This window comes from Stenella coeruleoalba (genome assembly GCF_951394435.1).
Source record: "Stenella coeruleoalba genome assembly, chromosome: 15".
Classification (NCBI taxonomy): Eukaryota; Metazoa; Chordata; class Mammalia; order Artiodactyla; family Delphinidae; genus Stenella; species Stenella coeruleoalba.
This window is the reverse complement of record NC_137161.1, coordinates 56,703,378-56,717,355: the sequence shown is the minus strand read 5'-3', so window position 1 is coordinate 56,717,355 and position 13,978 is coordinate 56,703,378. Positions and strand designations below refer to the sequence as shown.

Here is a 13,978-nt window from a genome sequence, read left to right as displayed (position 1 = left end):
GGATCTTAGTTCCCCAACCAGGGATTGAGCCCACGCCCTCAGCAGTGAAAGTGCAGAGTCCTAACCACTGGACCACCAGGGAATTCCCAACACCTAACTTTTAATTATTACCATTTTATAAGTTTTAAATTCTTTATTTCAAAATTTCCTTACCTAATCTCAGTTGTGAATTCTTTCAGGTGAACTTAAACAGCAATATTTCTGATGCGTTTCCAAAAATCCCTTCAGGCTTTTATGAGAACTATAAATTCAACTTTGTACCATAAATTCAAAGTTAATTTGGCAAGGTTCAACCTTCAAGTGTGGAGACAATATGGGAAAATGGGTGCTTGCAGACACTGCTGGGGGTAGTATAAAATGGGCTTTTAAAAAAATCTTTATTGGAGTATAATTGCTTTACAACATTGTGTTAGTTTCTGCTGTACAACGAAGTGAATCAGCTAGACGTATACATACATCCCCATATCCCCTCCCTCTTGCGTCTTCCTCCCACCCTCCCTTTCCCACCCCTCTAGGTGGTCACAAAGCATCGAGCTGATCTCCCTGTGCTATGCAGCAGCTTCCCACTAGCCATCCATTTTACATTTAGTAGTGTATATATGTCAGTGCTACTCTCTCACTTCGTCCCAGCTTCCCCTTCCCCCCTGTGTCCTCAAGTCTGCTCTCTATGTCTGCATCTTTATTCCTGCCCTGCCCCTAGGTTCATTAGTACCGTTTTTTTAGATTCCATATATGTGCATTAGTATACGGTATTTTGTTTTTCTGTTTCTGACTTACTTCACTCTGTATGACAGACTCTAGGTCCATCCACCTCATTACAAATAACTCAATTTTGTTCATTTTTATGGCTGACTAATATTCCATTGTATACGCGTGCCACATCTTCTTTATCCATTCATCTGTTGATGGACACTTAGGTTGCTTCCATGTCCTGGCTATTGTAAATAATGCTGCAGTGAACACTGTGGTACATGTATCTTTTTGAATTATGGTAAACTGGCCTTTTGAGAAGATTTGACAGTCTCCATCCAACTCTTAAACGTATGTATGCTTTGACCCAGAATTTCTATTTCTTGGTATCTAGAAATCTCACACATATACACAAAAGAATCACTGCAGCACTTTTTGCAATAGACTACAGGGAAATAAACTACATGACATCACAGAGATGGGCTAATAAATTATGGGATGGCCAAACTCTGAAATACTAGCAGCAGGCTGGTCTGCGTGTGGAGAGATCTTTTTTTTCCTTCCTTTTTTTTTTTTGGCCATGCCACGCGGCTTGAGGGATCTTAGTTCCCCAACCAGGGATTGAACCCAGGCCCTCTGCAGTGAATGCACGAGTCCCAACCACTGGACCACCAGGGAATTCCCAAGGAGGTCCTTGATTTAATATTAAGTGAAGAAAAGCAAATTGCTAAACAAATGCCTACAATATAATTCCTTTTTTTCTTTTATAATGATAAATGGTCTAGAGCAGAGGTCAGCTTTCTGTAAAGGACCAGAGAGTAAACATTTTGGGCTTTGTGAACCATAAGGTCACAACTATTCAACTCTGCAAATGCAGCCCTAGACCATATGTAAGCAAACGAATGTAAATAACACTTTATTCACAAAACCAGGCGGGGGTAGAATTTGGCCCTGAGGCTATATACAAGCTGTAGTTACTGATTCCTGGTCCAGAAAGATAGGTACCAAAATAATGTCAAAACTATTGCCTCTGCGATAAAAGTGGGAGGAGGTAGAGGGGGGTTCTTAGAGAAAAAGAGGACTGCAGGATCTGGTGGCAGACTCCCTGGACCCAAATCCTGAAAACTATTGCCTCTGCGATAAAAGTGGGAGGGGGTAGAGGGGGGTTCTTAGAGAAAAAGAGGACTGCAGGATCTGGTGGCAGACTCCCTGGACCCAAATCCTGACTCCAGGGTCCCTGGGCCCATTCATCAGCACCCCTCACCACCAGGAATCCCCAAGACAAGCCTGCCCTAGGGGTTTGAGGGACCAAGGGGGCTATTAACTCTATCTGCTATGGGTGAGGACCCTTCCTTTTTGGGGGGGGCTATGCCACACGGCTTGTGGGATCTTAGTTCCCTGCCCAGGATCGAACCTGTCCCCGCCCCCAGCAGTGCTAATGTGAAGCCTCAACCACTGGACCGCCAGGGAATTCCACCTTCCATAGTATATTTACCTTCCATAATATATTTATCCATTCTATCACAGTAAAAAAAAACCACTTCTATAGTGCTTACTAAATGGCAAATGCTACTATAAGAACTTTCGATTATTAAGTCATTAACTCCATTTAAGCCTCATAACAACAACTTATCCACATTTTAGATGAGGAAACTGAGGCACAGAGCAGTTAAGTGGGTTTGCTCAAGGTCACACAGCTCATCAGTGGTGGAGCCAGGATATTCAAATCCTGTGTCCAGAGATTGTACATCAGCATTACTTTTTTTAGTCCTGCTATGTTGTTCTGTTTCTTTAAATAGTGTGCCAGCCATTCTAATAAAGAATTCCATTTTTATACTGAAGAAAAGGCATGATTGAGTGGAAAAGAAGCTATTCTCTCTCTTTATGCTGAGACCACGAAACATCACCATTTAACTGGAGTGAATATAAAACAAAGTTAAACACATAAAATGATCCGGAATGACACACTCCCCACCGGATCACAAGTTCCATGGCAACAAGGATTGTGCCTTGATCAGGTAAAGGAAAATCACACAGACGGAGTCTGGACTAGAGAGATGAAATTCCAAGTTTGAGTGCCAGCTGGGTATCCTCAGACAAGTCACTCAGGCTTTCTGAGCAGCAGCTTCTCCATTGGCAAAACAGACACATACACATGCCTTAGGGGTTGCAATAACCTTGCAATGGGATATACGCACGTAAAGCACCCAAGAGACAGTGGAGAAATGGGGTTACCAGCACAACTGGCCTTTCATCTCCCTGTGGGCACAGCACAAATTCCTGCAGGATTGGTGGACTTCCTGTTTGTTTTGGCCAAAAAGCCCAAGCCTGCTTTGCTCACAGCCATGTGTTTGTCTCCTGCACAGGCTAATGGAAGGATTACAGCCACAGCTGGGACTAGGAAGGACTTCTGAGGCAAAGCCCTGGAGGGCAGACCCGAGACACCACCAGAACCCTGGCACAGTCTGGGGATGGGAGGGAGTTTGCGGGGGCGGGGTTGGGGGGGAGGCGGGTGGTCCAGGAGCAGGGACTAAACCCCGAGAATAAGTAAGTGCGAGTTACAGTTCATGGATTCCTGAGTATCCCAAGCCAGGACCCCAAATCCAGGGCCGGTGAGAGAGCCCATTTTAGAGGTGGGCAAGGTGAGGAGCCTGAAGGAGCCTGGAAAGGCATCCACCCATTCTCCCAGGTGCCCTGACCCAAGGAAGGCCAAAGCCATCCCCACCCACAGAAGGTGCTCAGTTGAGCCAACAGCCTGTGTTGAACTCAAACTTCCTTAAACCGTTGTGCACTCTGCAATTCACCTTCGTCCTGGGGATGCCAGCTTCACGCATGGATCTGACCCCGTCAGCATCTGAGTGGACCACCCCCAACAAACAGGACTTCATGGAATTTTCAGTCACCACCCCCAACAAACAGGACTTCATGGAATTTTCAGTCACCACCCCCAACAAACAGGACTTCATGGAATTTTCAGTCAGCCTAGGGTACTGTTACCCAGTTTGACAATGAAGGCCCAGACCAAAGTTCAACAGAATTAGGGAGTGAGGTCCTGGCAGTGTGGGTCCCTCCAAAATAGTCCGGCAGTTGGACTGGGCACTGGGAGGTGGTGCAAGGTGGGAGGGGGCTTGGGGCTGTGTCCTTAGGGGAAAAGAGGAGCACTGCGGGATCTGGCAGCAGGCTCCCTGGGCTCAAATCCGGACACCAGGGTCGCTGGGCCCATTCATCAGCACCCACTCAGCGCCAGGAATCCCCGGTACAAGCCCTGCCCTAGGAGGACTGTCCCTTTAAGGCTCTTGTGTGCGGGCCCAGCCATTTTCAAGGAGCTGACCCTGGCTGTTTTTCAACCTTCCAAACTCCAGGCCCAAACAGGAAGTGAGTCCCTGCAGGAGAATGCCAGGCTCCCAGCCTTAAGGGGATATTCACGGACGACCCTAGGTGCCCCCGGGGGAGGGGTGGGGGCCCAGGACTTTGCGGGGTGCATGGCTCTGCGGGTGAGGGAAAACGATTTCAGCATCTGCTTGCATCACTGAATGGTGTGTCTGAAGGAAGTTCTCAAACTCAATCCAAGTTCGTCCAGTTGACCAGGTCATGCAGCTCACATGGGCATCCTCCAGTCCCTGACCAGGTCCCCAAAACAAGAAATTGTTGCCTACAACCCCAGGAGGTAGTTAACCAGCGTCATCCCTATTTTGAACGAGGAAACTGAGGCTCAGGTTAAGGTAACCTGCTCAAGGTCCCAATCCTCTTGAATTTGAACCCGAGCTTCAGCTAGACAAGGAATGCTCACAAGTACATTCTAGACAGGGCAGATGCAGACAGATATGGGTTCAGCTCCTGGTTTGGGCACCCCCTTAACCTTTCAGTGCCTCTGTCTTCTCATATGTAAAATGGGGATCCCCTCATCCCATCAAATATGGTTAAGGATGTCCACCCGGTGACAGACACAATGACAGTGAATAACACACATGGCCTCCAGGAAAAGCAGACACAACGCAAAAGTAAACCAGTAAATAAAATCACGACAGGATGAGAAACAAGGGGCATAGAGGATGATGGGGGAGGGGAGGGTCCTATGAGATGACATGGAAGACGAACCGAAAAGAATAAAGTGACAGCCTTCTCAACAGTGGGTGAAAGGGCACCCCAGGGGGCAGACATAAATCAAAAGAATTCCAGTATTTGCACAACTTGGAGCAAATGTTCACAAGGAGAGGCCTCTGGGGAAGGTTCCAGTGGGGTGGCCCCCGAGCCCTGCTAGGTCATGCCCAAGAAGGGAAACCCTCATCGCTGGCACCTGCTGAGAACACCAGCTGGGGTGACAGCTGACCCCAGCCTCAGACGGGGCCACCTCGGCGCCCAGGGCCTGGAAATAACTCCCTCGGCCTTCAGGCACCCCACCCCTGCCTGCCGTGAGCCTGTACCAGCGGTGACCCCGCTGGTCGCCCACCTAAGCCGGGACATCTGGAGGGGCGCCCACTATGTGGGTTCGCGGGCAGCCGCTAGGCGCGCAGAGCCAGCCGATTTAAAACGAGTTTCATTGGGCAGCTTAGTGTCCGGGACGTCATGTCCCAGGACGTCGAGTCCCAGGCGGCTCCGCGGAGCCCACCTGCCGCGCTCGTGCTGTCCTTGGGTGGAGGCCCAGGCCTTCCCTTCGAGGCGGGTCCGTCGTCCCGGTGCCTCTCCCCGACGACCTCGGCGGCCCCTCCTCCCCCAGAGCGCCCTCCTCTGGCCCGGGTGCCTCAGCGTCCCCCGCTGTCACCACTTTCCATCCTCAGGACAGCCGCTCTGGCTCCCCTGGAGAAAGGGACAACGCTCTCTTGGGGCCCTGGTACCAGGATTAAGAACTCGGTGCTCACCGTGAGACGGGTATCCTTCCGTGTGAGGCGGGTATCCTTCCGTGTGAGGCGGGTATCCTTCCGTGTGAGGCGGGTATCCTTCCGTGTGAGGCGGATATGCTTCCGTGTGAGGCGGATATGCTTCCGTGTGAGGCGGATATGCTTCCGTGTGAGGCATCACACCATTTCATCCTCCCTTACAGACGGGGAGGGCGAGGCAGAGTGGCCAACACTTGCCCAGGTGGGTGGGTGACCATACCCACAAGGCTCCATGTCGTCCGAGCACAGTGGCCAGCGCAGCCCCGAGGGCTCCCCAGGAGCCCGCTGCGCACCCAGCCCTGCACAGGGCAGTGGCCACAATGCCAGGCACCCAAGCTCCACTCTCATCCGGAAAATGGAGCTGGCAGGTATCTTCACCCTTTTCCATTACAATACTCATTACTAATACAAGGTACAGGTCTGTACAGGCTGGCAAAGGAAGAGCTCCAACTTATTTTTTTATAAATTTATTTATTTATGGCTGCATTGGGTCTTCGTTTCTGTGTGTGGGCTTTTCTCTACTTGCAAGGAGCAAGGGCTACTCTTCCTTGCACTGTGTGGGCTTCTCATTGCGGTGGCTTCTCTTGTCGCGGAACACGGGCTCTAGGCGCGCAGGCTCAGTAGTTGTGGCTCACGGGCTCTACAGAGCGCAGGCTCAGTAGTTGTGGCGCACGGGCTTAGTTGCTCCACGGCACGTGGGATCTTCCTGGACCATAGATCGAACCCATGTCCCCCTGCATTGGCAGGCGGATTCTTAACCATTGCACCACCAGGGAAGCCCTCCAACTTATTTTAACTGAAAACAAAAAGTGCAGTTGAGAGTGTATGTGACCCTTTTTGTATAGTTTTTCAGGAATACGTATATTTAAATTCATGTACAGAAATTCTAAAGTGCGCCCAGTAACTCTTGACAAGGTAGGGAGACTGGGGGTCTGCACCTCACCCTGATTTCCTGCAACGGGGAACTGCTCCTTGAAACAGGATTCCAAGCTGAGTAAATGCAATGGCTGGCACGCTCTGGGACCAAGGTCCTTCATTTCCTGCTGTGCCCATCAGCCCCGGCCTTGGCCCAGCTTCCCTCAGGGGCAGAAGGCCGCACAACTCCAGGCTCAACTCCACACACGACAACATCCCAGAGGAGACAGCTCAGGAAGACTTGTCACCTTGAACTTTTCCGTACTATTTTCCCAAGTGCATGTGTTACCAATAAAATTTTTAAAATGTAGAGATAACCAGGTAGTAGGACTTAGGACCCACTTTTATTTAATTTGCCTTCTTTTAAAAACAGAAACCCTGTCCCCCCCCCCAGACCTTTGGATTCTGTATGTAGGTGGGGAGTCCAGGAATCTGTATTTTTAAACCTTTCCCAAGGTGACAGTCCCGCCAGGTGCAGGAGAGTCATCTCCTGGGGCAAGACTGCTGGGTCACTCCTGGTGAGTCATGATTCACAGCGCCCTGGGGCCTTGTGGGTGCAAACTTCCCCCTGCCACGCCCAGTAAAACAGCCTGCCCCAGAAGAATGTCCAGACTTCCTGAAGGCCTAAGGGACTGAAGGTGGCTGGGCAGGCAGCTAAGGGGAGCGGCGGGGTACAGGACCAGCTGCCCTCAGCCTCAGGGCTGGCCTGAGAGCCCAGTGCCACTGGCCACCTGCCCAATAAACAATCTGGAAAGGGCCAAAGCACCGTTCCCCTCTGGATTCTCTGAAGAACCCACCAGAGGTCCTTGGACAGTTGTCTGTCACTAGAGAGCTTGAAAAATGCTAGTGCCTGGGTCCCACCCCAAGGAGTCTCCTCTAGTGTGTCTGGGGTACACCTGACCATGGCTGATTCTAATGTGCAGGTAAGTTGAGAACCACGGAACTGGAGAGGAGACGAAATAGCAAAAGGAGCTGGAGTCGAGCATAGAACCCAGGAGAGATCCTTCTCACACTCTAAGGGGATTTTATCCAGCCAGGTGGACAATGGAGGGGACCATATTGAGCGGCTCCTGGGTGTGCTTCCCACGTGCAGCTGTCGTCCCAGGCATCTTCACCTCACCTCGGACAGGAGACAGCGCTCACCTCACTGACCACCATACCCTGGTTCTTGACAGACTGTGAAGGTCCACAGGGAAAAAGAGGGACTTTTCATGAAAATCTAGAAAACTTCAAGCCACCTTTATCTACTCACTCTTTCAAGAAATGTCCAAGTTCCTACACTTTGTGCCAGGCGCTGATATCCAGAGCTCCCAGGTTTTCAAACTGGGTGGGAAATCAGTGTAGTAGTTCAGACAGCATACTGTTTAGAGAAATAGCAAGAAACCATAAAGTCAAGTGCACCACACACAAAAAGGTAACAATTCTCTACAACTTGTTTCAGTTGTGGGGGGTGTGTGTGTGCATGTGTGTCCACACTAGGTCTTCAAGGGAAAGGTGTTTCTTACTGTGGATCACAGTCCAAATGCTCGAGAAACACTGAGATAGGCAAGAGATAAGCCTTAACGTACCAAATATAATTGTGTAAGCAAACACAGTTCTGTAGACATTTATGTTAACCCAAGAAGCCCCAAACAGCACATCAGAACTTCGTGGTAGTTACAAACTTCTAGATACACCTTGAAATCAACACTGCCTTTGTGGTCGTGAGACTCACTGTAGAAGAGATGGGTGAAAAAAGCAATCAGCCTCCTCCATGATTTGATCAATGGTCTCCTCTCCCCCAGGAATTTCAGCCCAGCATCACCACCACCCCTAAGGAACAGATACCAATGGCCTGAGAAGCCTTCCACAAATCCCAAAGGTACAGTGGCACATACCTTGGTGGACTTACGGGGGTCATCTGGATTAGGAGCCCACCGGGGCCCGGGGGGCTGAAAGCACCCCAGGGAAACCAGTGGGGGCGGGCTGCCCCAGCACCCCCAGCCCTTCTTCCTCAGGCTGCACACCTGCTGAGCCTTCCTCATTGCTGCAGCTGGATAAAGCCTAGGACTCCTGGCGCTCTCAATGACAGCTCCATGAACGATCGGAACCCTAAACACTTCAGGTAGCTCAAAGCACACACCCACCAGATCCGCAGCAGAGGACTACCCCAGCCCTACCAAGCGCCGCTGTGCTGCAACAAAGCACAACCGGGACCTGCACTGAACTCAGAGTGGACACGCCCACCCAGCACCCAGTCCCCTGGGTTCTGAAGGCCTGGCTCCCCAACTCGAGGATTAAGGACTCATAAAGGAAGGTCACCTGTACTTGCTGGCCTGTGGCATCCTAGGTAGGCGTTCAACTTCATTCTTGAAAGTAGGATCTCACGAACATGTAGACAAACTTTTGCCCTAAAAACTAATCATCACACAGACCCGCAAGCTTCACCTTGTGCTTGGTACCTACCCCTCTGTTCTCAAACTGTCCCAGGACATGGTGAAATCAGCCCATTTTCAAGCCTGGAGCTTCCACGTTCCAGTCTCTCACATCACTCAAGTGTGTGATCCAGCACTAACTCCTACACAGGAGTCAACCAGCACAGCTGAGTGGCCACACGTATGAAGGACTTAGAAACCTACAGAAAATTGCTTGGAAGGTTACTCTCCAAAACTATCCAGTTTTTACCTTTGGAGAGGGCTGAAAGCCTTTACGCTAATGTTTGACATTTTAATTTTCTTTATAAAAACGAGTATGTTAATCTTTTCAATGGCACATTAAAAAAAAAAAACTATCAGCCACATTCCAGAGTTAATAAGGGCTCCACTGATGGAAGGCAGATTATAAATGCAGATGTAAATGTATCCACAGAATTCAAGTCACTAAGCTTCGCATCATTGTTTTCTATTTCACAGATGATGAAACCGAGCCCAGAGAGGCAAACTTACCCAGGCTCCCACACCTAGTGAGTGGAGGGGTCAGCATTCAAATCCACATGATTTCAAGCAAAGGTTCCTCCTTCATACAAGGGGGCAAAAGGCAAATGGAAATCGTGAGATCATTTCTCTCTGCAAGTAGTACAGCTACCCAACACTGGCTAAGATGTAGGGGGAAAGGCACTCTTATAACCATGTTGATGGAAGTATTAGCCGATCCTCCTTATTAAATATTAAAGTATATTAAATATTATATACATTATATATATACAACACTAAAGTATATCAATATTTTAATATTGAATTTTAATATGAAATTTAACATGAATTCCTTTGAACCAACAACTTTACCTGCAGAAATTTATCCCATAGGAACCTAAAAAAAACTTGAGTGTTCACTGTTACTAACTGGAAAAAACTGGGACCCACCATGAAGGCCCAGACATACCATGGAATTCTATTTAGTCACAAAATATCACCATATACATTCTTATGCAGAAAGACCTGCATATACTATAAGCTGCTGTGTGGCTGGATTTTTCCTGTTAAAAAAATTTTTTTTAAGCATTAACTCAACACAAATAAAATGAGGGGCCATCAGAAATTTGCAATAACATCAATGAAACTTCCCAGTTTTGCCGAGGGCCACAAAATTTGTGCTGGACTCTCAAAATCCTCTTGCATCACAGGCTACTCTGTGCTGGACTCCACAGAGAACATGCAGGGCCCACCACAAGAAGTAAAACCTTGTCAAGTGCATCAGTACAACACAAAGTGACCCCACTAAAACATCACACACCTCACAAACATTCCAGCGTGGGGTGTGGAAGCAAGACATACCAGGTGAGGTCATCTGAATTGATCAAAGCTGTAACAGCTTTCAAGGAGGGAGCAGGTACTATAACAACATCTGATCAGAATAACCTCCTAAACTTAACTAAATTAAACATATGAATCTTAAGTTTAAAATAAACAAGGGTTTCTTCTGGCGGAAGCTTTCACGTAACTGCACTCCAAGAGTCCAGAACCTACCTATGAAAGATTCCCAACCTCCTAACTAGACACCTAAATAATCAATCTAATGGATGAAGTGGCAGGTAGTAGCAAGCTATACAAAATAAAATGTAATGAGATTAATCTGCTAACAGTCACTATACCTCTCAAAAAGTTCAGGTAGTAATGGTGCCAAAAACTACTGATCCACTCATAATCATTTTCTGAAATTAACTGTGCTGCCTGTGTCCCCAGCTAAAGGCCCATTTCCAAATCATCTCTTGGCATCTTTCACCTTCATTGCACTGAGGCTAGCTCACCCTCTTGGCCAGGCCTTGGCGACCCCCCTTACTGTTCAGCAAATTAGCCCAGCTTTCACTGCTGTACGGCAACCTTAAGGCCCAAAAGCCACAGTAACTCAAGTTTAATGAGTTCCACCAGCCCTTGGGAAAAATATTTCGGCTAGTTATTTTTTAAGCCTGAACTTCATCTGATTATGTCAAAGTTGTTCAGATGTGATGACCAAAACAAAACTGCAGACAAGCCCCATAGTTTTTTTTTTTTTTTAATTATTTATTCATTGAATGATTTAAGGTGTGTACCACTACTCCAGTTGGGTAAACCACATTGAAGAATTTGACTGCAGGTCTTTAGATTCAGCCAAATGCTTTCCATTAATTTTGCTCTATAAAATACCAAACATTATATACTTAAGTTTTTAATGCTTCAGCCATGCTCAGAACACTGCAGCTTAAGGATAACTCAACCCACTCATGCCAAGTTAGGGTAACAGGAACAGAACTCATGAGCTATGACGTCTAAAAGAATCAGAGAATCTAGCTTAAGATGAAAAGAGGTTCTGTTCCCCCAAAGTAAACTGTCAGCCTACACTGTTCTCAAAAGACTGAAGGAAAAAAAAAAAAAACCCAACATTAAAAAGTATCACACAAATATGCAATCTTCCATGATTTGTTTTGCATCTAAAATGGCACAAAGAAAGGCTGCAAAAATCTAGCAGTCAGAACTAAGTTTTCCTAAGAGAAATCATTTCCCTTTCTACTCCTAGGTCTTGGTTTATTCTGTGCTCGGGTGGCACAGGAGAGCAACGGGACGGAGATGGGGGGAAGAGTTACTGCTGGGTGACAGAGCATTTAGAATTAAATGCAATGGAAAAAAGTAACAAATGCTAAAGTTTTCAAAAAGTTTAATGGAGCCAATAAGATATATAAATTGTGTTCTGGCAGACATGAAGACCTGCTTTCTCTTACCAAAGAAAATGGCACATGTTTTATCAAAATTTGACAATCGAGAGTAAAGGGTATTGAGATTAAGCTTCAGAGCACCAACTAAAACAAAAACCACCAAAAAAAATTTTTTTGTTGTTACTAACTTGGAAAGAGGAACTAGAACCAAGGCATAAAGGGGAGATTAAATATGTGTTCCTCAGCCTCAAAATCCTTTAGGAAGAGGAGTTCTGGCTGCTTGTGAGCAATGCTTCACACCACCAAACCCAATTCCAGAATCTAAATTTACGATAGAAAAACAAAGATAACTCCAGATTCATTTCTTGATATATTCCAAAGGGAAGCCTGAAATTATTCATAATACATAGGCTCACCCGTTTCCGGTAAAATGATACATTGCTATAATTCTTCCTATCATATTCAAACAAAAAAAATGATCCACTTTTGCAAAAATTTAGAAATGCCTCACTTTCATTCCTAGGTTTAGTATGGAATTGACTTTTTTTTAAATAAGGGCTGTATCTATAGTGAATACAGAACTTCTTCAGTTCACACATTACATTCACATCCCACCCAATGAATATTATGGTTAACTTAGCAAAGTTTCTTCACAGAAAGATTATTAAATGGCTGAAGAAATTGCAAACTTTAACAAAGTGCTGTGAGTAATTACTGGAAAAACCCTTACACTGATTTGTAATGGTCTTTTAAGGATAAAAACAAAGTAACTGATACTGAGCTACAAGTTTGCAAGGAAACATTTTCACTGTCCTACTTGATACATTTATAATAATATGATAGAATAAATTACAGTACCTGGCAGGCTGACATCAGTTCTTCATCTAAAAAAAGACTACCATTCAGTTCAAGATATTAAAAATGAAGATGAAACATGCTCTAAAACATTGTAGGTACAAGAGGTCTTATGTTTACTCAAAAGAGGAATCTATTGAGAACTTTTATTTAAGTCTACCTAACATCTAGAGAACCTCCATGCGATTCCATCTTTTCCAGAATGAGATTCCAAACTGCACTTTATAGGAGAGGGATTGGAGAGTTGGGTTTTGCTATTTAAGGTGTGATCACATTATTAGCAGATAAAAGACCTTTATCTTCCACCCATTCCAATGGAAACTGCACAAAGTAGAACATTCATGAAAAATGTTAAACAGAATATAACAGACTAGAATACCTACCCTCCCACCATCCATCTCGCTCTAATACTGAACCAAAAAGGAAGCCCATGAAGTTCATGACCTCTCTACTTCAGGTCACCATGAATGCAGTCTACATGTTTACATTTACCATAAGGACAGTACCCTGCATGGGAAGTAGTACTTGTCTTAAAAATGAGTATTTCAATCCTACAAGGTTAATCTGGGGGCAATTTAATAATATTGCTACTTTTAGAGCACTAACACACACAAAGTGAATCCAATAAAGTTGTGTATTGATTTGATATTAAGTATTAATTGCATGACCATCATAGCACCTCTTTACATCACACAATCACCAGAATTAGAAACTGCTTTGAAAACTAAAAATAGGGCACAGTTCAATAATCAGAAGTTGCACACTGTTACTAGAGAGAAACCAGGTGCATGGTACAGTGCTGCTGCAAAAATGGAAGCCTGGCGATTTGACGAGGAAGCCAAATCACGTGTTTTAGACAATTTTAGGAACCTGGCAATACTGTTGAAGCAAAATACTCAACACACAGGAAATGGAGCCCCCCCCCCCCCAAAAAGCGTTCTATAACCAAATAAACATCTGATACTTCCTTTCCCTTTGAGAATAAATACAGTTAAGGTCACTTTTAGCCTTGAAACGGATATATGTTTGCCTATGATGATCTTGCTAACGACTACACGATATCTGATGTCCTCTGCTAGGACTATAGTTTTAAGAAAGCCATAGTTACAAGAGGCATCTACTGGAAATACCTAGAACTTCCTTTTATGGCAACCACTATAGAATTCACTTGTCTTAAACAGTGAACAAGGGAAGATGGCCTCATGTTTCCTTTGCAATAATAGTATATGTTGAGGATCAAGTGGCTTTCAAGCAGCATGGTGGGTGTGAAAATGTTTGCAGTTTAGATCATTCTGTTGCGTTTATGGGTTGGTGAGTCTGTAATGACATCGCCACACTGGGCTGAGGTACGCTTTCTAGTTCCACCATTGTCCAAGTGGAGTGCCATTTCTTCTGATATGAAAGTGTTCAAATCGACATCATGGAGTCCATTTCTCCTTCGACTAGCATTCGATCCACTGCTTACATGTGTAGGAGAGCCTGGGGTACTCGAACGCACGCTTATACTAGCCATTGCACCACTAAGACCTAGGAA

At 46.0% G+C, this 13,978-nt stretch overlaps 1 protein-coding gene and 1 long non-coding RNA gene across 4 annotated transcripts in view; both read right to left on the bottom strand.

Annotated features, from left to right (window-relative positions):
* Nucleotides 1–5,621, bottom strand: part of LOC307198605 — a 227,260-nt gene extending 221,639 nt beyond the window's left edge. For both annotated transcript variants that reach the window (XR_013831651.1, XR_013831652.1), the window contains exon 1: nucleotides 5,550–5,621. This is a non-coding gene — a long non-coding RNA (uncharacterized lncRNA). The remainder of the gene's footprint in view (nucleotides 1–5,549) is intronic.
* A 5,363-nt stretch (nucleotides 5,622–10,984) lies between these two features.
* Nucleotides 10,985–13,978, bottom strand: part of HAPSTR1 (HUWE1 associated protein modifying stress responses) — a 28,012-nt gene continuing 25,018 nt past the window's right edge. For both annotated transcript variants that reach the window (XM_079944197.1, XM_079944198.1), the window contains exon 5: nucleotides 10,985–13,971. In XM_079944197.1, the coding sequence (XP_079800323.1) occupies nucleotides 13,727–13,971 (245 nt within the window). In that variant the 3' untranslated portion in view covers nucleotides 10,985–13,726. The remainder of the gene's footprint in view (nucleotides 13,972–13,978) is intronic.